This window comes from Pseudophryne corroboree, chromosome 3 (genome assembly GCF_028390025.1).
Source record: "Pseudophryne corroboree isolate aPseCor3 chromosome 3, aPseCor3.hap2, whole genome shotgun sequence".
Lineage (NCBI taxonomy): Eukaryota > Metazoa > Chordata > Amphibia > Anura > Myobatrachidae > Pseudophryne > Pseudophryne corroboree.
In genome coordinates, this window is record NC_086446.1 from 676,868,796 (window position 1) to 676,895,341 (window position 26,546).

The 26,546-nt window shown below is 45.5% G+C and overlaps 1 protein-coding gene across 2 annotated transcripts; it reads right to left on the reverse strand.

The window, feature by feature from the left end:
• Window positions 1-1,431: 1,431 nt before the first annotated feature.
• Window positions 1,432-26,526, reverse strand: TWNK (twinkle mtDNA helicase). 2 transcript variants are annotated; one of them, XM_063961908.1, is made up of 5 exons: window positions 26,420-26,526; window positions 13,872-14,112; window positions 6,598-6,705; window positions 4,769-4,910; window positions 1,432-4,648 (listed from the first exon to the last, which is right to left on the reverse strand). In XM_063961908.1, the coding sequence occupies exons 2-5, from the start codon at window positions 14,054-14,056 to the stop codon at window positions 4,406-4,408; spliced, it is 678 nt and encodes a 225-aa protein (XP_063817978.1). In that variant the 5' UTR covers window positions 14,057-14,112; window positions 26,420-26,526; the 3' UTR covers window positions 1,432-4,405. The 2 variants fall into 2 exon arrangements, with proteins under 2 accessions (XP_063817978.1, XP_063817977.1); XM_063961907.1 differs by lacking the exon at window positions 26,420-26,526 and adding an exon at window positions 24,928-26,400.
• Window positions 26,527-26,546: the final 20 nt, after the last annotated feature.

Consider the following 26,546-nt stretch of genomic DNA (forward strand, 5'->3'; position numbering starts at 1 on the left):
CTGAAATAAATCAGTTTAAGCTTATGGACAAACTTCATACAGAGAATCTACAGAAAGATTAAATTTACAATGTTACGTTTTTCATTTGTGTTGCCACCTATTCTACAATACCAGCTTAAAGAAAGACTTTTGGCTTCATGTGATTTGTCTCTGACACTATTTGGACTCCAGACTGCTACAAAGAAGCCCATCACCAAATCATAACCCAGCACAGAGCAGGTACCAAGGATCTCACACAGATGTGTGCCGAAAGGATTAGAAGTTTGGGAGGTATATCCTTATTAATGTGAACAAACGCTGTGTAGCATTGCAAGGGGGGAATTCAATTGCCGGTGGATGTCTCCGCCTGGCAAAATAGCGCTGCAACAACCACCACACTTTTACGGCAACGCAAAACTGCTCGAAGCCCCGTAGGATTATGTTCTGTGCGAATTTGGGCAGGCAGTAAGGGGTGCAAGGTGCAGTGCCGTTGTAAACACCACAGCAACTTAAACCCTTCACCCGCTATTGAATTCCCCTCCTAAAGGTGGTTTCAGGAGAGGAGAAACAAGTCAGTCCAGCAAGTCAGACGTGCTGGTTACCCAAAACATGTGGCCTCTCCGGTGCATGTTTATCCCATTTCCCAAACTTGAAAACACAGGAGACATGTTTAATCTTGCTGCCCACATCACAGGGTCTAAATTTCTGCAAGTCCTTAGATAGCACCTGGTTTGAACAAAAACAGAAATAACTTGTTTTTGTTTCAGAATATTGCCCATAGTGGTCTTAGTTGCTGTCCATCAAGTATTATATAGAAAGCTTTTTTGATTGTGGCATGTCAGCCTCCATAATTAAGGAGGATGCATTTTGATTTTAACTGCACTTTGCTGTTATGAGAAGCATGGCGTCTGCTTAGGACTTGCAGGAATTGAGGACCCATGACTGGGACTGCAGGATTAAATATTTAAGTATGAATGAATACTTTAATTTTGCTATATATATATATATATATATATATATATATATATATATATGTATATATATATATATATATACACACACACACAGATTTCCAATTATAAGGAAAAGCTCTGACAACAACTGTTTCGTATCCATATAATGCCCCCTACACATGCGGATACGGCCGACGTGCGACCCAAAGGCGGGGGGAGGGTCAGTCACCCGGCTCCATAGCAGTGCATGCTAATATGGACAATCTCGTCCATATTGGCCTGCATGAATAAGCGTCTGGGCACCAACGATGAACGAGCGCGCATCATTCATGGTTGGTGCCTATACACTAAACGATATGAATGAGTTCTTGTTCATTAATGAACGAGAACATTCATATCGTTTAGTAAAATCTATTAGTGTGTAGGGCCCTTATGGCATTTATATTGGCATGCAACTGGAACTAAATATAATACATTGAGACGGGCATGAAAATTCCACTTTGTTTTAAAACCATTTTATTTCAAAATATTTAAAATGCTGTAATAACAACAAAATTGCTGTACAAAAAGTTGTGTGGTGAAGGCAGATCTATTTATATTTAGGACAAAGGAACCTAGAAACCTGGAAAATGTAGAAATGGCCAAACGCAGCCAGTCAGTTATTTGCTTCACTTATATCAAGTGTTTGTTAGCAGAATATCTCTCACAAGATGTGGGAATACATTTACTAAGCAGCCCTTTTAAAACACTTTCATCAGTTTTGTCCACTGCATTTAAAATAATATAAAATACAAAACACACCTGTGTCTTACATTTAACATAATTGCCCCATTAAGTACACCAGTCAAAACTGAAGACTCACTGGCTTTGAAAACTCTCTCTTAGTAAATTTACCCCTTAGTGTAGAATAGTATGCAAAGACAGGACATCCAGCAAACAGTGTAGATGATGGACAGTAACACCTACATTTCTAAGTAATTCCACTCACCTGCAGTAGGTGGTGATGGGTTTATACACCAGCACATCAGCCAGAAATACCTCCCGGCGTTACTTACTTTGGCTAGATGCTAGATTCCAGAAGGTTTCCAAAATATAAAAGATTATGCTGCAAGTGGCAGTGTATGGATAAAGTTTGGTTTGTTTCTAAAATTAGATATAAGACAACTGAATGAATTGCGAGTCTCACCAGAATGGGCCTATGTTGATAAATAAAATACCCCACCTTTTTAAAGTGCCCACTCATGTTGTGATATAAGGTAACATGCTGCAGTGAGTAAAATGCAATGGACTATTAGCTACATGGGCCTGTGGGAGTTATTCAGCTTAGCAAACCAAAAAAGCACAGTAATGGACAAAAACATGTTGCACTGCAGGTAGGGCAGATGTAACATGTGCAGAGAGAGATAGATTTGGGTGGGTTATATTGTTTCTGGGCAGGGTATATGCTGGCTTCTTTATTTTTACACTGCAATTTAGATTTCGGTTTGAACACAGCCCACCCAAATCTAACTCTCTCTGCACATATTGCATCTGCCCCACCTGCAGCGTAACATGGTGTTTCCCATTTTCTTGCGTTTTTGGTTTGCTAACAAACCTGAATAAGGCCCTGTGTGTGTGGTTATCTCCTGATCAACCTAGCCAGCTGCAATCGGTCAATCAGGAGTGTCCCTAGTTTGGTCAGGGAACTACATGATCTGCAAATTAGGCAGAATACATGGGGCTAGATTAGAGGAATGTTTAGTTAAAATGTGCTACCAGTGCGGCGTTCTAAATGGAACACAAGCTTGAACATTCCGTTTGAAAAACCTCATGCCTAACATTTCACTACAAAAAAGAACACATTTGAAGGGCACACTAACCTTCCTTCTGCATCATAAAATAGCTCCCCTGTTATTCTCCTATCATCACTTTACTTCATGTTGCTTTGAAAACCTTGCTCAATAACTGGACTGTAATGAAGACCCCCTACATAGAATGCGCAAAAGTACACTTTACCCCCCTCCCTCTTATCAGAGCCTTTACAAGTGTATCAAACTAAAGCAGAGGTGGGCAACCTGTGGCACAGCTGGAGTGCCACAGGTTGCCTAGCCCTGTTCTAAAGAGAGTGGACAAGTAGAGAAGTTGCCCATAGCAACTAATCAGCTTCAGCCTATAATTTTATAGAATGTTCTTGATAAGTGCTAGCTAGAAGCTGGTTCGTTTCTCTGGGCAACTGCTCCACTCTATAGAAGGTTTGATACATTTTCTCCGGGTGTAGTATGGTATGCCGGCGGCCGGGCTCCCGGCGACCAGTATACCGGCGCCGGGAGCCCGACCGCCGACAGACGCTATTGTATTCTCCCTCCAGGGTGGTCGTGGACCCCCACGAGGGAGAATATATGTCGGTATGCTGGGTGTCGGGATTCCGGCGCCGGGATCCTGACATTCGGCATACTGAAGACCACCCATTTTCTCCAAGGAGCCAGAAATACAGGTAGCAGTGAACTTAAAACAGTGATCTAGCCAATGTTTGTGCATACTTATTTGGAAATGTGACTTGCTATTAAGGGGGGAATTCAACTAGCTGTGGTAATTTACAGTGTGCCAATTGACCTCCAGACCTCTATTCAATTAGCCCTGAAGCGCGGCCCCCGCCAGCACTTACTGAGGATGTTTTTCGGAACCTCATCAGGCTCCAGAAGAAAAAAAAATTCCGATTGCAAATATACATAGAATCCATGAGAAGTTCATAGACCTAAGTGTTTTTGGCCAAAAATAGATTTTTTTCGGGTACAAAAAATTTTGAATAGCCCAGAAAAAAAAAGTGCGCACAAAAAAATTCAAATTAGCCCAGAAATCTTTTTTTTCGTGCCCAAAAAACTGGATTTTTACGAACCCGAAAAAATATTGAATTCCCCACTTTTGTATACTAAAAAAGAGTAAATAGAATACAACATCATACAAAGTTCTACTACTGCAAAAAAAACCAAAAAAAACAAAAAAAAAAACCTTATATCAAGTGCTTTCCAGGTTATGGTCTTGTATGAAATGTTTTCATATGGTACAGAGCACTGGCTGGTATTCTACAAAAGCACAAAAACCTTTAAAATGTTACCAGACAATTAAACCAAATCCAGTCAAAACTGTTTTAGAATTTGTTGAAATGTCAGAAATGTTGCCGTAACCATTTCCCAGCAAGCACTGGACCTTCCTAAACACCATGTAAAAAAGGAAAGCTGTAAAACGCGTGCTCTTCTAAGGCACAAATGAGCGAATGTTAACTCAGATGTGACAAGTCCTCTAACGCCTGAGATAACTTCACAGTCACCAATATTAGGCAGTATGTGAGAACATACACAGTCAAGTACAACAGGTCAGCTGTCTGAACCATTTTGAGAGAAGCATTTACTGTTTCTCATGTGTGAAGATGTAGTCAAATCAAGTGCATATAGAACATATAAAATTAGCAGCTAAACAAATATTATTTCTCAGTTTTATTTTTTTGAAGGGGTCTCCTCTGGCGACTCATTCTCTTTGCTAACTTTCTTCAGTTTAACCTTTGGAGGAGCTTTGATCTTGGAAGATGAGAAAGTCAGAGTAGACTTGTTGAATTCCAGGCCGAAAACCCCCACGTCTCCATCAAATCTGTTCTTCGACACCTGAAGATGTCTCTTGCCTGGCCCGCTGGACAGCTTCCGGTCTTGCAATATGAGGACATTATCAGCCTCTTGGCTGGCCTGGGGTCACGTTTAATTTAAAAAAAAGAAAAGAAAAAGAAATGTCTTGAAATGTTGAGACCATCAGAAAAAGTACACTAGCACATATATGATAATATTTATTTTATGCCATCAACCTACTTTTGCAGAGCCAAAAATAGAGGAGGTCTGCAGTTCCTTGTCATCGTCTTCTTTCCGTGGGTGAATAACCAGAGTCACATGACAGCTGCTTTCTGTGGCAAATTTCCTGAAAGCCCCGACTATATAGTCCTGCACTGCAAATCTGGGAGCAATACGATAAAGTCATTTGGAGTTTGGTATTAAGAAGGCATTCTTACACTCCCTCCCTGCTGAACACATTCATACACTGACACACGTGCACATCACTTGTACAAACAAAAGACAGCGATTATGAAAAACAGGTCTAGATGTGCAGCTATGTACAACTACATTAGCACATGGGTCCTTTATAGATGGCAGGGCAGGCAGGGTAACACCACGGACATTTTGTTTTGAAAAAATAAATTTTGCAATGGAATCCGATTACAGTTGTTTTCAGGTGGGAAGAATATTTTCCATTTAAAAAGATCTTCTTTTGAAGTCTTCATCCATTACATCTAGTCCACATACAGATGTTTCCTCATGCACATTGGTGGGTATACAATTAGCCGCGGTTAATTACCGTGGCTAATTGTCTCGCCAGGGGCTATTCATTAGCCCTGATAAGCTTATGTGAGCCGCGGCTTATCTGGGATTTTGTTTCACCTGCCTCAGGCAGGCAAATCCAAATCCCCGGAAACCGGGTGAAAACAGAGTTGTTTCTGACGAACACACACAGGTTACACTAAACCTTTGTGTTTTTGGGCGACCGTGCATTTTTTTTTTTTTTTTTTACAGTTGACCAAAATTGGATAGACTGCATAAAAAATAGGGGTGAAACATCTGATAAAATTGTGAAAAAATATGCCCGATGTATCTTCACCTGTAATTGGATACCCCACTAGCTTCAATGAAGCACAAGTAAGCCACGCTGAGTGACGTTGCGTCTTTTCGCTCGAATGTGCACTGTAATCGCAATGTGATGCGACAAAACCGCCTCACGAGACTCCACAGATTAATTGTATATCTGTGTGTGACTGAGTCTGTATATGAGGCACAACAGAACTTTCTGTGAATAAAAGCTGCAGCCGCTGCATCATATCGCTTCATATACCGAGGGCGGAATGTAATGCCATTCGAGTTGGCCAGAGGTGCGGGTTACCGGCCGAACGCTGATGTTTTTTTAAAGCAGCAATCATTTACAAGGCAGTATTTTGCCTTGTAAGTGATTGCACCTTTAAAAAAAAAGTCAGAGATCGGGCAGCATCCCGTACCTCCAGCGATCCTCGACACCATTACATACCTCCTAGAGAGTCAGTCTCACAGAACTATAAAGGCGTTGCATATCGAATGAATCAGTGAAGTCTTGTGGCACATCCCAGCGAAAGAGACGCTCGCTGCAAGCAGTGTTGTACAGGACCTGGTGTGCCGGAAGGGGTGTTTGGTGCGACTGCATCAATTGTGTATAAAGACACATCTGTACTTGAAAATGAAAGTTTAGAGGAAGATCTTCTACTAAATTTGTACTCAATAATTGTAAATATAGATAACACAAACGTTACATTTGTTTTTCTGATTAAAGTCACTGAAAAGTATAAGCAACATATTCATAGTCCAGGTTAGTATTAATGCATGTGGATTTTGCTTACCACAATGAAGCTTCCTTTGTGTACACGACTGTCATTTTTAATGTTAAATATGGGGAAAGAGAAAAATGATAGTGCCAATCTGTAAACACTGCATACCAGACATGTACGTGACACCGCTCAGGCCGGGTGCAATGTATATTTTCATGCGCTTGGCATACACAGTAACAAAACAAAAACAAGGTATACTGTACAGAACAACATGACAAGTAACATAGGTCTTACTTATCTGAAAGCAAATGTTCCTGGCCCATCATAAACTGTAGATTATCAATTATGACATGGTTAATGTCATACATGTACACTGCGTGCTGCATGGTGTCCAACACAGACCTGTGGGGAAGGGGGGGAGAGACGGGAAGACAAACTCAAGCAGTGAATAAACACAACATTAATTATACACAGGAATCCAGATGCAGCTAGGTTAATTGAGCCAGATCTGTGCGATGTTACATAATGTTTCTGAGAAGTGTACTAGAACGTACACAGAGGGGAATTTGTCATAAACAACTAACATTAGCCATGGCACAGAGGCAGATGTGTCCAGGCTATCACAGTGATGCATTATCGGAGGTGGCGAAATGTTATAGTATAATGTTACATTATATAGAAGTTGCTTGTGCATCCGATTACATTAGTTTGCATCTAAGACGCATTTGCACTGAAAAACGCACACAAAAAAACAGGAATTTGGTACTTACCGATAATTCCCTTTCTCCGAGGCCATGGGGGACACTGCAGTCTTCTTACGATGGGGAAATAGGTGGTGACAGATAGGAGCCGGCGCTTTAAATTTTTTTGCTATGACAGGCTCCTCCCCCTCCATTTCCCCACCAGACACCAGTCTTAGAAAGGTGCCCGAGAGGAGTCGGAGACCAGGCAATCTCCTGAGAGGAAGGAAGCAGGAGAAGACAGAACAGGATCAGAAACCCGTCTTGCTGATGCCAAGGCTAGTAACAAAACAGTCTTCCACGTGCGTAAACGGAGCTCCATAGATTCCAACGGCTCGAATACCTCCGCAGGACCCCCTGTAGAAAAGTCTGAACTAGAAAAGTCTGAACAACTTCTGGGATAAGAGCCAACCGGCGATGGAAAAAAACAGACAAGGCTGAAATATGGACCGTAAGTGAGCCCAGACGAAGTCCTGCTGACAGACCTGCTTGGAGGAAGCGTAAAAGACGGGACAAGCACCAGGAGACATAGGACTTCCAGATGCGATGGTAATGTGCAGAAGTCACCGGTTTCCGGGCTCAGAGCATAGCGTGGATGACCACACGCGGGATGCCCAGTCTCCTTAAAAGCGTGGTCTCAATAGCCACGCCGTTAAACAAAGCTGTCCTAAGTTTTGGAAGACGAATGGTCCTTGCTGGAGAAGATCTTCCCGAAGCGGGAGTCGCCATGGTTCATCCGCCAGAAGCATTCGCAGATCTGCGTATCATGCTTTGTGAGGCCAGTCTGGAGCAATGAAAATCACAGAGACGTCCTCTCTTGATGCGTTTAAGGACCCTTGGCAGAAGTGGCAGAGGTGGAAATAGATACACCTTCCGGAAATCCCAGGGATCAACAGCGCGTCCACCACTGTCGCCTCCGGATCTCTTGACCTGGAGCAATATGTCGGAAGTATCTTGTTGAGCCTCGACGCCATTATGTTGATCTCGGGCAGGCCCCACTTCTGTGTGAGCTGGTGGAAAACAGACGGGTGTAGCGCCCACTCCCCCGGATGGAGGCCTTGACGACTGAGGAAATCTGCTCCCCAGTTGTCGACGCTGGGGATGAAGACCGCCGATAGTCCTATCGCATATTTCTCCGCCCAAAGCAAAATGTGACGGACCTCGCGCATGACATTTCGGCTTCTTGTTCCTCCTTGCCAATTTATGTATGCCACAGCCGTGGCGATGTCCGATTGAATGCGGATTGCCCGCCCTCGGAGAAGGAAATCCGCTTGTCGTAAGGTATTCGCAAACCGCTCGAAGTTCCAGGACATTGATTGAGAGCTGCGCCTACCGGCGTGTCCATCGCCCTTGAAACTGCTGGTTCAGTACTACTGCCCCCCAGCCTCTGAGACTGGCATTCTTTGTCAGCAGCGTCCAGTCCATAATCCCAAATTGATGGCCCTGCTGCAGATGGCTCAACTGTAGCCACCATAGGAGAGAAAATCTTGTCTCGGCCGACAGGCGTACCAGTCGATGCATGTGTAGGCGAGAGCCTGTCCACTGGAACAGGTCCAACTGGAACTTTCTGGCGTGGAACCGGAAAAAAGGTAGGGCCTCGAAAGAGGCCACCATTATCCCCAGGAAGCGGATACACAGGTGAACTGACACCTTGCGAGGGCTGAGTACCTGTGTTACCAGTGGTTGAATGGATTGTATCTTGTCCTGAGGTAGATACACCTTCTGTCGAGTAGTGTCCAGGATCAGGCCCAGGAACAAGAGGCGTTGTGACGGTACCAATTGTGACTTCTTGAAGTTTATAATCCATCCGTGATGCAGTAAAAAAATCATAGGCCTGATAAACATTGCGGAGAAACTGCTCCTGAGTAGGCGCTTTTAGGAGGAGGTCGTCCAAGTAGGGGATGACCGTAATTCCCTGCACCCGAAGTTCTCCTACCATGACCGCCATGATCTTGGTGAAGACTCTGGGTGCAGTAGATAGGCCGAATGGAAGGGCCCTGAATTGGTATTGGTCTTCCCCCACTGTGAACCGCAGAGAAGATCCCACCTGTTGCCTGCAAAATCCATTTGTCAAGTTCGGGTCCGAAGAGTATGTCTCCCGAGAACGGTAAGGACTTTTTGGACTCCGCATCTGCGTGCCATGATCGAAGCTAAAGGGCTGTTACACACTACCCGATTTACACCGGATGGCAAAAAGCCGGACAAACTTCGTTCGGCTTTTTGCCATCCGGCAGGGTCTTTCACACACAACAGCTTTGAGCCGTGTGTAATGCTCTGCGCATGCGCAGCAGCAGCGGTGGCGGCAGCTATAAAAACCGTTGTGTGTGAAAGCTCCCCTTCATACACACGGTTCTCTGCCTACAAAGACGGCATGGCCCCGGCCCGGCAGCCGGACCTTCCAGTGGATATTTCCCGGCCCGGCAGCCGGACCTTCCAGTGGATATTTCCGGCTGCAACCCGGCAGCTGTGCCGGGGCCGTGCCGTGTGAAAGGACACATTGTTCTGAATGCGTCTCAGCAGCACGGCCGCGTCAAAAAGCCGTCCGGGATTTTTCCGGGCAGCGGGAGCCAGCGCGTGTGTAATAGCCCAAAGGGTACAGCGCGCAGCCACAGCCGATGCAGAAATTCTCGAACCGAGTAGTCCCATGTCTCTGAAGGCCTCACCCAAGTAAACCGCCGATTCTCTAATATGTTCGGCGAGTGTTCTAAGTTCCGAACGAGGATGGTTGTCTTTCAAACACTGACCAAGTTCTGCAGCCCAGCTTTCTATGGCTATGTTGACCCATGATCCTACCAGGGCTGGATGAAGAATAACTCTCGCCATAATATAAATGGACTTCAAGGTAGTCTCCAAGCTACGGTCAGGCGCCTCCTTTAAGGATGTAGCACCTGGGACGGTCGTCTTCTTTGACAGACGTGAACCGAAGCGTCGACAGAGGGTGGATTTTCCCATTTGGCCCTGGACTCTTCCGGGAAAGGATATAAAACTTTAAGGCGTCTGGAAATCTGAAATTTCCTATCAGGTGTCTTCCAGGCTGCTGCCAGAGGCTGCTCCAGTTCCTGGTCCACTGGAAAGGAAACAGAGTTTTTAGGAGATTTACCAAACAATGATGTAGTCATAGGTAACTCCGGATCTTTAATATCCAAGGTCTGTCTGACCACCCTTATGAGGGCGTCGACTCCTTGTGAGTCCTCGTCAGGAGATTCCTCCGGTGGTGGATCGGTATCAGATCTGTAGTAGATTCTCTTTACACTGTCTGCAGGCAAAAAGTTTCTGAGAGCCCTTAGAAACTGCTTTGGTTGCCATATTTACACCAAACACACACATTCACACACAGAGTATCCGGGGGTAGGGGGGATAGAGGGGGATGAGCACTGTGAACTAGACCCCAAATTGCCTAAATAACCCTCCCTTAGTAAACAGCCCCCTCTTTCCCTGTAAAGAAAGACTCACTGTCGTTTAGTGCAGCAGTGCTAATGAGGAGGGGGCGCTGGTGGTCACTTGTCACAGCGTGGACGCTGCGCAATGGAGCTTGATCCACAGCCTTCGGAGAAGATGGCATCTGTAGTGAAAGAACTCCAGAGTTCGTGTGTGTGTGTGTGTGTGTGTGTGTGTGTGTGTGTGTGTGTGTAGCTCCGCCCCCTTCTGGTCCCACCGAGCGGTCCGCAGCAGGCTGTTTGAAATGTGTTTACCTGAGTGCAGCTGTGGATCCCTTCCCACCAGCCGCGCTAAGCTGACAGGCACTGCTGCTGTGGGCAGAAGCCCTTCTCCTACCATTCCTCCTCCGGAAGCGGCGGCGCGGCCATGGATCCGTAACGCTAGCAGCAAGCAGCTGCGGCGGGTCCCTGCAGCAGAGTCCTGCTGGCCGGAGACTTGGGGTGCGCTGCATGCAGAGCCAAGTCTCCTCCCAGAGTCTGCAGGCAGACAGCTGTCTGGTTCAAAGAAAAAAAAATAAAAGTCCCTTAAGAGAGACTAAGCCCAGGGTGCCGACTCCCACGGGCACATTCTAATACTGGTGTCTGGAGGGTGGAAATGGAGGGGGAGGAGCCTGTCAAAGCAAAAAAATTAAAGCGCCGGCTCCTATCTGTCACCACCTATTTCCCCATTTTAAGAAGACTACAGTGTCCCCTATGGGCTGCAGGAGAAAGACATTTGGCAATACAGAGCCCTGCTACAGCATGGCACGACTTCAAGGCCTGGTTAGCGTGACTGCAGCAAGGATGTAAGAGGACACATCAACACATCTAAGTTCAAAGCTGCTCAATCTACATTGATGTGACACTAAAAATTTTGATTAGAGGAAGGGGAAGTCAGGTGTCCCTACAATAAAATAAAAACACCCACAGACTTTCATATAATTAAAAAACAGATTACACATGGCCAGTATTAGAGGACGCCCTAAGCCTGCGTGTGCACATAATAGGACACCCTAAGCCTGCGTGTGCACATAAGAGGACACCCTAAGCCTGCGTGTGTGTATATCTTTGCAGTGGCAATGGATCGGATATCGAAATGATGGAAATTCTATTAATTAGTTTGCAGTAGGGAAAATAGGTGTCATTTTATTAGTTGGAGATGCAATTAATCAGCAATGAGGTGAATATATTCTATATAGCTTGGCTGGGGGAAGGATGTAGGATACCTAAGGCTGGGATGGAGACACAATGTGCCATGCTTGATGGCTTTGTGGATCCCGTAAACCTGACCTAATACTTTAATAAAGTGAATCACAGGAAACAAGTGTCAGCAAGTCACCAGTTCACCCGGTTCTGCTATTGAGACATTAACACTGCAGTGTGCTACAGCTAATATACAATGTACTATAAGGCAGCCTCACCAATTGGAATACCAGAAAATCTATATAAAAACATTAATGTAATGTAAAGTGCTTCATATTAAACAGGGGATTTATGACTTGTAAAGCAGAGCTCATAATGATGTACATTTATTGTGAGCCCTGTACATCTTTTATATTTGTGTACCTGTAAATCCCTACAAAGGGACATGACACACATTGTTCCTCTCACCAAATAGGAATGTATGGGGCATGATACTACACAGCTGAGGCTATACACATTAATATCTGCAAGCAAAAACAATTCGGGATGTGGAATTGGATTCTGCATCTAAAGAGTACATATGCATGTAGTGGAAACATTCATTAATGTGGAACTATTGTGCATTAATGTATACTACTAGCTGCATATTATGAAGCTGAGGAACATACTCAACACAACTGTATGTATGAATGAAATGTAAGCTGTCCACCGTTTTGCCATATTCGATTGGAAGAGCTTCTCGAATGGGCCCTACACACCCAGCCGACCCGGCGGTGGGGGGTGTGACGCGGGGAGTAACGTTTCTTCACTCCCTCAGTCACCCGGCTCCATAGTAGTGCATGCTAATAATGGACGAGATTATCCATATTGGCCTGCATGCATAAGAGACCAGACGCCAACGATGCCCGAGCGTGGGGACGCGCATTGTTCATCGTTGGTGCCTACACAATGACCAATATGAACGAGTTCTCGTTCATTAATGAACGAGAACGTTCATATCGTTCCGTTAGATCTTTAAGTGTGTAGGGCCTATAACTGAGCAGGCAGAGTGTGAGTGACAAATGTGTAGTCAGTGTGGATCATCTGATCGACCTGGAAAAGGTCTACCGTGTCTAGGTGAAAAAGTCAAAGGTTGACACAGGAGAAGTCGACATGAGTTTTTTGGTGCCATTTTCGCCATCACAGCACAGGGAACCCCAATTAATGCAGTGCGTTCACTCGCCGTGCTTCGGGAAGGTTACCAATCGTAGTTCAATGCATGTCAACCATTAGTGGTCGACCTAACATCCAGATTCCCGTGCAGTCTAGCTCTGCAGAAATACACTGTAGTTTGGTTTTTATGTTTAAGGATACAATCCCCCAAAAATGGGCAAATGTCCTCGGCTGTTTGTACTGGAGATTCAATATTTTTTGTTGCTCACATTAACAGAGCTGCGTTACAGCTTAAGAATAATATTTTATTGTACTGTATATTGCTTTTATACTTCAGATATGTACAATTACATGGCTTATCAGGGATTTTTTTTACATGCCAGGCGAAACTAAATCCCCTAAAGCAGCCATGTTTTCGCGAGAAAATGTAGCCTTTTCCTGGCGATCCTAATTGGATAGCCTGTAAAAATAGGTGGAAAAAAAAAATAAAAAAAATCGGGAAAACTGGTCTGATGGGAGGGGGCATAGAGGGGAGGAGCCAGTACACACCCTCTGTTTGAAAATTTAAAGTGCACTGGCTCCAGGACCCACATCTATAGAACACCATCCCAGTCTCCCTTATGGATGTAGGAGAAATCAGGAAAAAAAATTTTGCTCCCAATGTTTTACCGCAGGTAACTGGATACCCCACTAGAGTCATAAATAAACGGTAATCATCTACTTTACTCAACACCATCAATCCCACAGGAGGTCTGCTCTTCTGCATGCTTGTCTGTTAGCCAGCCCAACAGCACCTTGGCACCTGGCAAAACCACAGCGAGGAGGACGGCAGCCTCTGCACTCCTCTGTACCGATTCTCAAGGCAAGGCAGTGCTGACTGACGGACAATTATGAAGAACAGGAGAGGGAACCATATTTGTGGATACAATAAATATCTCAACGCCGTGTTGTTGGAATAAACACGAGCCTTTTGGGAAGGTGACAAAGCTCTGTGTGTAAGCGAAGCATTCACCCAAAGAGAAGCATAATGTGGCAAAGCTGGTATAGATGTGTTTATAATCTTGCCCCAAGAGCAGCTATCCACACTTAGACAAATGACATAGCTCTGGCGTCTTACTTGATATTTTGCTGTCCATGGAAGGTCATAAAATAAAGAGGCAGCTCTTCAAACTTATCTGCCCACTCATCGTACTTGTCCAGCTGCTCCTCCAAGCGCTGCAGGGAGAATTGGGTCAGCATAACCTTTGCCAAGCGTACGTTGTTCAGTTCAAAACTCCCCCACATGGTGTTGGTCCCTTGCATGCACAAGTCTAGAGCATATTCACTGATGAAGGTGGTTTTCCCACTACCAGTTGGGCCTGGAAAAAAAGCAAAACAGTGATCCCACACAGGTACAGAAGTAAGTTTAGATGCATCACTGCAAAAATGTACATCTATGCACTGCCACCTAGTGGCAAAACATTGCTGTGTCCCTATCACCACTATGGGATAGCTGAATAGGGTTAGCTTCCTCAGATCTTATCTAGTTACAAAATAAAAAGCAGCAAATGCGTATGATAGATTTGTTATAAGATTATTATTTAATGCAGAGAAATTTGCTAACATTCTAGAGTCTACTGTAAAATAATACACTATAGAGGTCACACTGGTTTACTGAGCACTGTATAACAGTCTTTAGTGCAGTGATTCCCAACCACGGTCCTCAAGGCACACTAACAGTCCTGGTTTTAGTGATATCCAGGCTTGAACACAGGTGACTTAATTAGTACCTCAGTTATTTTGATTTAACCATCTGTGCTGAAGCCTGGATATCACTAAAACCTGCACTGTTGGTGTGCCTTGAGGACCGCGGGTGGGAATGCCTGCTGTAGTGTAAAGCCTTTGGCTTTACATGATCATAAAATGCCTTTGAGTAATTTCAAATACTCATACAATACACCATTTAAAGGTGGTGCGGAATACCATATATTATCCTATATTCACACGTCCCAGTTTTTCTTATAATTAAATTTCCACTCCAGACAAACACACACACCAGAGTTAATTGACTTACTACTCAGTCTTTGGACCCTATCAGGAAATCATAGCATCTGGAGGTAAACCACTCAACATAGGGAGAACAAACATATTTAATTGGGTACAGACCTTGCGCACAATTCTGAATTACCATGGGTATCCGCGCTCCCAATACCTGTGTTATTAAATTAAAAATAGTACTCGCAAATATTTTTGCAGCCAAAATCTCACAGGAGTGGAAATGTATTTTTAAACAGCCTGCAGCTCATCCGCAGCCTGCCGATGGTGATGAAAGAGTCCTGGCTGCAGCTCTGACACTGCACAAACGCCTCGCGCAGGCAGACTCCGGCTGCGCCTCGCACTTACCAAAGTCCTGGAAGAAGGCTTCAGCATGTAAGGGCTGTGGAGGAGGACGACAGCACTGCAGAAGGTAACTAATTGAGGACTAGGCTAATTGCAAATTTGCAATTACTTAATTATTCATTAGGGTGTGTTAGGGGTTCAGAAGCAAGTACCAACAACTTTTCCTAAAGAAAAAAATTATTTTAGGAAAAACTGGACTTCCTCTACAGGTCCATTGTACGCCCCTAAAAATCAAAAGAACTCAACCACTTGAATACCAAAAATCTCACTTTTATTGGTAAATCTGCACCTAATTGGATATGCCCCACAAACTCCATGCACACAGCCCCCTGGGAGAAAATAAAACCGAAGATATACAGGACTGAGGTAGCAAATGCTAACCACTGTTCCCCTGGGCTGCCCCCCATACATACTTATTACAGCATTTGATAAACCTTGTGAGAGAAAAAGAAATGGCCACACTAAACCTGTGAACACCATTTCAAATCAAGGAAAAGAGGAATGTCAGAACGTTCGGTAACCTTGCATAGGTTCACAGAGTGCTCACAGTAATATGACCACGGTGATTTCCCCGAATCACTGTTTTATTAGTCAGGTGTCCATAATTAGGAACAATCAAGCCTCTACATTTGAATGAAGTATAATCATTGCTATTCTATAAACAAACACTAAAGCTGCAAATAAGTAAAATGACATTGCAGCTAAGCTCCATAACACATTAATGTACTAATCATCAGCACTTGCAGATGCTTATGTGATTTCTGTACGACTAATGGTTGTTGGGAGTACGCACCTATAATTCAGGCCTCATTAAAATATTTAAAAAAACACAGAATGCCTTATAGGCCCTACACACTGGCCGATATTCCTCAAAGTTATGTACGATCTAGTTCATTAATGAACGAGATAACGTCCATATCTTTGATATCTCGTTCATCGCTGGTGCCCCGTCAGCTGTGCATGCTGGACGATCTCGTCCATACTTGCCTGCACTGCTATGGAGCCGGGGGGGGGGGGGTGTCAGTGAAGAAACTTCACTCCCCCTGTCACTGTTCCCCCGCCGCCGCCCCGCCGCCGGGTTGCCCGTTGGCCGTATCCGCCGTCTGGCAGCTCGGCGCGGATCTTTATATGTGTAGAGTGGTAATATTTCCAAAAAGCAGAAAACTCCCTCTGTCTATACTCTCTACAGGGCTCACATGAGCAGTTTTTATCCTGCTCTTTTATACACAATATCACAGGGGGTAGTCCCGCCCTGTTGTCTTTTTTAACCAATCTTGCAATCTCACAAAATATTAATACTTATTAAATGTCAAATGGAGTTAAACAACTCGATAAAACATTTTCCTTCTTCCCTTTAATATGTTATTTTATTTATTATTTTATTAACAGTTTCTTATATAGCGCTGCAAATTCTGTTGTGCTTTGCAAATGGACACAATTAGAAGACAAAACTGGGTAAAAACAAACAAACAGTCATAGAGGTAGGAGGGCCCTGCTCGCAAGCTTACACTCTATAGATAAATAGGCATTGATACACAAGGAGAGGTGCTATCTATTGCATAGTTGTCCACCAGATTGTAAAAGTTCTTGGTGGGCTGTATAATATGGTCACACAGCAATGATGAACCAGGGTCGGGAGGAAGGGAGAGTAAATGAGAAGACATGTGAGGATATGTGTGGACTATGCAGAGTGGATGCAATTTGATAGGAAAGTTTATGAAAGTCATGTGGGCGGTACTGGAATTTGATACTCTTGCCTGAATAGGTGAGTTTTCAGGGAATGCTTGAAGGTTTGGAGACTAGAGGAGAGTCTTAATGTATGTGGTAGGGCATTCCACATAGTGGGTGCAGCCCGAAGAAAGTCCTGTAATCGTGCATGGGAACAAGTAATGAGTGTGAATGAGAGATGTAGATCTTGTGAAGAGCGAAGGGGACGGGTTGGGAGATATCTTGAGATAAGCAAAGAGATGTATGTTGGTGTACTATGGTTAATAGCCTTGGGTGTAAGTAACAGTATTTTATATTGAATACGGTAGAATACAGGTAGCCAATGGAGGGACTGACATAGTGGGTCTGTAGACGATGAACGTCCAGTGAGGAATATTAGCCTCGCAACTACATTCAGACTGGATTGTAATGGTGAGAGCCTCTTCTTAGTAAATGGCCCCATACACTACTGCGACATGTCCGTCTGACATGTCGCAGGCAATCACACGGCAGCCTCAAGGGCGGCAGGATCGCCAAAGATACATCGTATGCTGTCCTTTTGCATACGATATATCTTGGGCGATCCCAGCCATGCCTGCGGGTTCCGACATATCACGAGTGCAGCACGTTCAATCTGGAGGATCCGATGCTTACGGGAACGCGCATCAGATCGGATCAGAAACACCTCCAAAATGCCAGATTTCACCCGATATATCGGGTCGAATGCCCAGAATCGGATGAATTCGGGCATTATCGTTCTAGTGTATGGGGCTCTTGACCAGTAAGACTATTGCAATAATCAATGCGGGAGATAATGAGAGCATGGATTAGAGAGTTTTAGCAGTGTCTTGTGTAAGATATGATCTATTTTGGATAGGTTTCTTAGATGCATGTAGCATGATTTTGAGACAGATTGAATGTGGGGAGCAAAGGACAGTTCTGAGTCAAGTATGACACCTAGGCAGTGAGCTTGTGGGGTAGGGTTGATTGTAGAGTTCTCAACAGTGATAGAGATATCAGGTTGGTAACTGCAATTGGCCGGTGGAAATATAAATAACTCTGTTTTAGAAATATTAAGTTTGAGGTGGCGAGATGACATCCAAGATGAAACAGCAGAAAGGCATTCAGTGACACGGCCCAACACAGATAGACAAATCAGAGGAGGATAGGTAGATTTGAGTATCATCTTCGTACAGATTATACTGAAATCCAAAAGAGCCGATTAGTTTCCCAAGAGATGAGGTATAGATTGAGAAAAGCAGAGTACATAAGACTGAGCCCTGCGGTACTCCAACTGAAAGAGGTAGCAAAGAGGAGGTGGATTCAGAGAAACGGACACTGAAAAAGTGATTAGATAGGTAGGATAGGAACCAAGAGATGGCCGTGTCCTGAAGACCTAGGGATTGCAGTGTTTGTATGAGAAGAGAGTGGTCAACAGTGTTAAAAGAAGCAGACATATCTAAAAGAATAAGTAGTGAGTAATGGCCTTTAGAATTTGCAGTGACCAGATCATTCACTACTTTAGTCAGTGCTGTCTCTGTGGAGTGTAGGGAGCGAAAGCCTGATTGATGTGGGTCCAATATAGTGTATGAGTTAAGAAAGTGTGTGAGGCAAGTTTCTCAAGTAGCTTGGAGAGACATGGGAGCCGAGAGATGGGACGGTAGTTTGAGAGAGTGTTATGGCGCCCATACATTTGTGAGATATTAGGTACTATCCTTCGATTTCGACCGCATCTGTGAGATAAATCGAAGGATTGTATGCACATTTTAGGTACCTTGCAATGCGATGCGCGGGCACACCGGTCGACTCTCGCGTCTCAAGATAGTATGTGCTGCACTTAATATTTATCGAATCGCGGTGCCATGGCAAGCTGTTTTTTATCACTTTCGATTTATCACACTGCGATGTGCGATCTGTGAACACAGGAGCAGACTTCCTGGCCACTCCACTTCCCCCCACTGCGCACATGACTGGAGAGGAGGCTGCAAGCACGCTGCTGAGCTCCCAAACACCAGACAAGGTAGACAGGCTACACCACTGGCCACCAATGATTATTATGCTTTTTTACCACCACTGCCCACCATTTATGCTGCTGCACCCATAATTATACTGGCCCACTGCCCAAAATGCTGCACCACTGCAAGCCCCAGGCCACCCCCTAAACGCCATTATACTGCGCCACTGGCCACCAACGACTATTATGCTTTTTTACCACCACTGCCCACCATTATGCTGCTGCACTCATAATTATACTGGCCCACTGCCCAAAATGCTGCACCACTGCAAGCCCCAGGCTGCGCCCTAAATGCCATTATACTGCACCACTGGCCACCAATGACTATTATGCTTTTTTACCACCACTGCCCACCATTATGCTGCTGCACTCATAATTATACTGGCCCACTGCCCAAAATGCTGCACCACTGCAAGCCCCAAGCCGCGTCCTAAACGCCATTATACTGCGCCACTGCAAGCCACAGCCCACTGTTATGCTGCTGCACCCTGCACACCAATGTATTCTCAGAACATATTTCAGATAACTCACACCAGTAACTAGAAAACAAACTTTATTTAACCAGAATAATGGAACTTTTTTCATTTTCCTTTTTTTTTTGCATTCTGCAGATGTCCTATGAGAGCCGCGAGTTTCTTTCAGGCTTTATCAGCCTGTACCGTGAGGAGGAGTGTCTGTGGCTGACGTCCTCACCGGACTACAGCAACAAGCAGAAGAGGGAGGCTGCTTATACCTGCATGGTGGAGTACTCCAAGCCCACCTTCTCTGCTGCCTCGGTGGCCTGGGTCCGGAAGAAAATTGCCAATCTACGGAGAGTCTTTGTCAAAGAGAACCACAAGGTTGAGGAGTCCAAGAGGTCAGGGGCTGGTGCAGACAAGGTGTATGTGCGCAGCTGTGGTACTACAAAGAACTACCCTCCTTGGACTCTGCCATCACCACTAGGGACTCCTTAGCTGACCTTTTCTCCAGGAGGAAGTGAAGTCTGGACGTAGAGCAGGCCGAAGGGGTAAGTTGTTTTTAAATTGTTAATAACCCAATATATTCCTCCTGCCATGCCACAGCTCCTTCCCCATTAAAGAAGGCATTATATTTTTCCCGGACCTCTTTTGCCCTTGCAGTGCCGCGTAAACTTACTGCAGGTGGTCCCACAGAGGAAAATCGTCACTGTCACCACTGGCTGGTTGGGGTGTTCTGGTCCTGCTGGGAGCAAAGGCATTTGCCATCGAGGCCTTGCTTCGAAGCATATTGTGTAATATACAGCATGCTGTTACTACACAGTCAATTTTGTCCTGCCTCATGTTGATAGGTTTGTGGAAGATCCTGAACCGGTTGCTGAGAATGCCAAATGCATTCTCAACAACCTGACGGGCCCTAGAAAGGCGGTAGTTAAAAATGCGCCTATCGTGGTTCAGGACTCTTTGCGGGTAGGGCTTCATTATGTGTTCGTGCAGTGCAAAGGCCTCATCTGCCACGAACACAAATCCCAGGCCATTCTTTGTTTGCTTCACAGGCGGCAGATGAATGGAGTTGGTGAAAGGATCGACCATCTGAGCAACGACCATTTTTCCCAACATCCAGGAAAATAAATTCATAGTTTGCATTGACGACCGCCATGAGAACAATGCTAAAGAAGCCTTTATAATTGAAGTAGTCCGACCCGCTGTTGGTGGGTTTGGTGATGCGAACATGTTTCCAGTCTATCGCACCACTACAGTTTGGGAAATTCCACTGCCTGTCAAAGTCCTCTGCAATAGCTTGCCATTCTTCCATGCTTGTAGGGAACTGTAAAAAAATAAATAAAAAATAAATGTCTGAATATTCACTAAATATGTTTTTTGTTACCCTACAGACACAAGACCTACAGACACCTGAAGAAGACCTCAGCCGTACCCCTGCCCTTAATAACACCTCACCAGAGGAACCAAACTCTCCACAGCGACAGGGTGCCAGGAGGAAGCCCCGGAAAACCAAATTTGTTGAAGACCCGCTACTACTGGAGGCCCGTTCACAGCTACTCCGGAAACCGGATGAATTTGATGACGTTACGTCATATGTGAGCAAAACCATGCGTAAGGTTTCCGCGCAGCAGCAAGTACAGTGCCAGCGCCTAGTGTCACAGGTTTTGTACCAAACACTCTCAGGACAATTGACACCAAAGTGGAACGTTCATGGGCCAGAACCTCAAGCACCTGCTCCTCATCTCCCATTGACCTTAAGTTCACCAAGTATCCTTCCTCCAGTACCCATCCTTCTACGCATCACAGCTACCATTACGGTTATCCACAACCGCAGACCCCATCCAACTACCCTTCCTCCACTTTCCATCCTACTCAAACCCCTCCTTATCAAACCAGCCACCCTTCCCGTTATCGTCAACTCCCACCCTCATCCACCCACCCTTCCCTCACTATCCAATCTCCTCCTCAAACCAGCTACCCTTCCCAAGCCAGCCACACATCTACCATCCCCTCCGTAATTTTGACCTCCTTGATGTCACAGGGGGGACAAGGGAGACAAGTCTCTTTCAAATGTAGGGTGATTCTCATTTACTGCTGCCCTTGTTATACATACCAACAGATGTGGTGCATTCTGATACTATGGTGAGTGTCAACGCTTTCAGGCGGACAATGCACACATGCTGCTAGGGACAGGCTGATGGTACCGGGGACCCATCTTCCTGCCCCTAGCTGCATGTGTTCATTGCGCCCCTTGCTGCGGTGCCACTCAATGGCGTAGTATCAAAATGGACCACATTTGTCACTATATATAGCTTTTTTTTTTTAATTGCATAAATGTAATAATGCAGATGTGCTGTATTATGAATATGTATACTGTTTGCTAAAGTTTAGCCATGTTGGCCACATTTTTTATAAAATGATGTCTTGAAATAAAAAGCACATTTTTTCTACCAAAATCAGTTTGCAAAATAAAACATTTGTTACACGACAAGCAATGTGTGGTGTCATTTTCTTACCTTGCAATACTTGTACTGAAGCATTTTGATAATAGCCTTGCAGATTTCAGGTATGATGTGTCCCAAAGCCTGCGCAGAGATATGGGTCCCAAACTTCAGCTCCTCAAACGACTGTCCAATAGCAAGGAACCCCTGCGGTAGCCACGAGCCTCTCCTCAGCAGGGATAGGAACCCGTCACTGGGTATCCCACTTCTGCATGAGGGGGGGTCACCAGACGCAGCAACTCCTGGAAGGTGTCGTCATTCATGTGCAGGAAGTTGCGGTAGTCATCCGGGTTGTTGTCCCTGATCTCATCCAGGAGGGGCATGTAGGAGCGAGTAGGCCGCTTATGCAGCCACTCCTTGGTCCAGCAAGATCTCTCTCTCCACCTTTGCTGGGCCCTCTCCCTGTCTCCCCTCACCTTCGCACAGAGTAGCACATGAGAGCCTGATAACGAGCAGAATCCATCTACACACACACACACACACACACACACACACACACACACACACACACACACACACAGCAGTATAGAAATAGAAACACTTTGTAATGCATGCAGAACAAAGCAGTGCACGGTAGCTAGCAATGTGAAACGAGCAGCAGGTATAAACCAAACTTCTCTAGTCACAGAGCAAACAGAAGTGCACAGAGTTAAAATGGCTGCTTGTTTATATATCTCCCAGATAGGCCAGCCCTCTATTTACATTTTTAGAAATCTTGCAGATCTGGTGTGCTTTGGGCAGCATGTGATGTGCTCAAATCGATAATCCGATACCACCCGATTTCTGGTTTTAAGTGGCATGTGAGAAATCGCAGGATTGTATGCGCATCGAATGCACAAAAAATGCCCTTTCGATGTGATTTATCTCAAGGTGAGCTTTAAGGGAAATCGGTCCAGATATCGCGTTGAATTCAATTGCACAAGTGTATGGGCACCATTAGGGTCAGAATTTAGTTTTTTTTCAGAATGGGAGTAATCACTGCATGCTTGAACATTGAAGGAAAGATACCAGGAGAGAGAGAGAGAGAGAGATCACAGATGTTAGTTTAAGGTTGGGATGAGCACAGGAGACAGAGCTTTACTTATTTGTGAGGGTATAGGATGAAGAGGAGAGGTAGTAGAGTAGCAGGATGAGGAGAGTGTTGATACTGTAATCCAAACCAGTTTGCTTTTCCAAGCCCAATCTGGTTCTGCATTAGCATATACTGTCTCCGAGAATGTAAATGTAACTTGATTTTCATTTGCATTCATAGAAAGATCCACAACCAGAAAATTCTGAAAATCAACTCTCTCTTCTCCTGTTTGTCTCTGAGACACAAAAATACTCATGTGACTGCATCTCAAAGAAATTGCTTGTCCAGAGACCCCCATACAGGGTGCCAGAGTCATTAACATATCAATTCCTATGTGAGAATGTCCCAAGGACAATTTATGCCCAAATGTCAATGCATTTTAAAACCAAATAATGTATACATTCCTTATAAGTGCTTCACCCATACATTTTAAATGTGCAATTCTATAACCATGCATAGAGCACTAAATATGAACCTATACATTTATGGTATATGGTACATAGCGAACATGCTACAACTTGATCATGCAGGATGGGCCACAGGGTGGTATAGGACAGAGTACGGTAATCTCTATGCAATGGCTTTTCAGACAGCATTAAAGATTTGAAGGCTGTGCAAGTCTGATTAGTAGGAAATAGCATAAGTGGGTAGCGGCACTGGAGAAGCCATGTAGGTAGGTCAGTAACAGAGATGAGGTAAGGCACAGCAGCAGGTCAAAGGTAAATCAAAAGAGAAAAAGAGTATTTTGATAAGAGATTTGGCATCTATGAATAATGGACCCTACACACTGGCCGACATCAGTGCACGATATGAACGAGATAACGTTCATATCGTGCAGTGTGGAGGCACCAGCGATGAACGATGCACGGCCCCGCGCTCGTTCATCGCTGGTGTCCCGTCGGCTGTGCATGCAGGCCAATATGGACGAGATCGTCCATATTTGCCTGCACGTCTACGGAGCCGGGTGGAGTGAAGAAACTTCACTCCCCCCATCACTGCCCCCCCTCTGCCGGGTCGCCCGTCTGCCGTATTGGCGGCCGGGCAGCTCGGCGGCACATCGCCGAGTCTGTAGGGCCCATTAGAATGATGTTGAGAACTTTGTAGGTAAGGGCGAGTCATTTTAGATGATCAGAGATTGGTTAAGAACCTGCTGAAAATGGCTTATCATGTATATTCCCCACTGATGACCTACATACATCTGCTACTTCAAAATTACTATTCTTAAACTCAATGGGCTCGATTCAATTTAAGGAGACGTTCACAGCGCAGGAAAGGAACGTCCCGGAGTTATTCAATTGGCTATGCTATTAAGCCCGAACAGAGGATTTCTGCTCTCACCCCTCTTGAAGTGCGAGCAAATACTCAACTAAACTTGTGTCACAATGCTTTTCTGCCATTAGAGTGTGCAAACAGCATAGCTGCAGGCACTAAAGTTGGGGAATGCTGTGTCTCGCGACTAAACACCCTGTTTAAGGCGCAATAATTGACTTCTCCTAACTAGCAATGTGTACAATTGGATAGCTACAAGACCTCGTTCCCGGCACTATTCACATCACTTTGAATTGAATCGACCCCATTTATACTTGCTTGCAAGTGCATGGCCTTGTATGCACATATGGCTGAAACACCTTGCTGCAGCTTTGGACAAATAAACACTAGTTAACCTAACTAGAAGCTTTTAATTATCCATAGAAGGGGGGGGGGGGGGGGGGGGATCCAAGGGGGTCCAGAGCGAGTCTCGACAATTTTTCCAAAAAATAAATATTTTTCTAAAAAAGTCAGACTTGTTCGGGTTACAAAAAAAAAAAAAAAAAAAAATGGCTCCAGAAACAGCATCACGTCCAGCACTGAAGTTGGAAGATGCTGGTTCTCACAATGAAACACCCTGTTTAGTCTGCGGGAACCAGCCTTCTCCGACATAACAGTGCGCCGAATTGAATAGCCCCGGGAGCTAATTCCCAGCGCAATCAATCCATGCTGAATTCACACCTATGTTTGTGCTGCGGAATAAACAAAACTTAAATAATAAATGACATTATTACCTGTAAATATGGTCAGTTCTCCTTTCCTGTGTCCTTTAAGTAGCTTATTTAATTCAGGGAATCTGGCCCATTTCACTCCTGCCACTTGCTCTAGATTTTCCAGCTGGCCAAACACTTCGTCCCTCAGCTGACGAAAAGAAATTATAGATTTGTGGCCAGCTGGGAGCGAAGCCTTGAGAATCTTATTTAAGTTAAGCCCCAGATCTAAAGCCTGCAATGGGTTTGGTTGCTTATCCCCTGGGCGCAAAAGTGAACATCTCTTAACGTTCAGTTTTCGAGAGAACAATTTGGAGGCTTCCCAGGCACGTAGGTCATCACCAAGCCACAGGGTGATGCGTTTAAACTGCTCAAGATATGGCAAAAGAGCAGGGGGCAGACAACTGATTCCACGTGGCAAAGCCATAGTCGTTATACCCGTCGCTTGGTGCACAGCCAAACTGTCAACTTCCCTACTGGTGATTACCACTTCTGTATCCTTCTTGCCCAGTACAGTAAGCCCAAATAGATTTTGGTAATGACAAGGCTTAGGGTACACGGTCTCCACATAGTTGACAGTGTCCTCTTGGCACTCGGCAGACAATAACTTCAGACCTTTCATGGAAGAATCCCGGGGGCTGTACCATGGGAAAACTAAGCTCTTGGTCGGCTGGAAACACTTCACCCCGAACTTCTTCAGGGTACTGTTGTTGATTTTGGAGATGCTGAACATTGTTTTGATGAGCCGGGCGTCCTCCTCCTCCAAGTCATGGAACCAGGTGGCCCTGTTCCAGATTCGGGTGACCTCCAGGTCACTCAGGGGGCTTTTCCCATCCTCAGGGTCCTCGTCGCTCAGGAAACTGGCCATGTTGTCCGGATTTAGGAATTCGCACCCCTCCTTCTGCAGAAGCTCCATGCAGTCCTGGAATTCCTCCCAGGTGCCCTCCAGCAGGGTGTCCTTGCACAGGAAGCGCCCGGTGGTCTTGTCAATGAAGAGCCTGTTGTCCTTGTTGGAGGTAAAGGGGCTGGGGATGTGGAGACAGCTGTAGCCGTCATGGAAGGAGATGTTGTGGGCCCGCAGGTACTGGCGGATCTCGGTCACGGTCACCGCGGGGGTGGAGCCGTCCACGGAGGAGAGAAGGTCCTTCTTGAAGTGCCTGCGGGAGATCCCTGCCAGGGCCAGGTCCCCCTTACAGGCGGCGCCATATCCCAGCCGAGGCTGGCTCCAGGCACACGGGAAGAGCCGGTGGCCCCTGGGCGGGAACGGGCCCCTGGGGACCATCCTATAGAATAACCGGATCATCCTGTACGGAGACATTGTCACCGGCTCCGCGCTAGACACCGCGCCACAGCCAGCTCTCTCATTCCGCGGGGAGCGGGGTCACCACAGACATGTGTGCGCTGGACGCCGCCATGACACCTGGTGCCATAACCTGACCTCCGCTTACACCGGAAGCTATAGTGACGGTGCCTGTGCGCGCTCTCAGTAATGATTACTACGGAGATTCTCAGTTACCTCTGTGTCAGTATGAGTCCGGTGTGGAGGGGATGGGGACAGGGCGGGCTGCAATGGTCTCTCCTTATTGCTGCTGTGTAGGGTAATCTGTCTGTTGCCCACAATAAACATGGCCGCCGCATGCAGC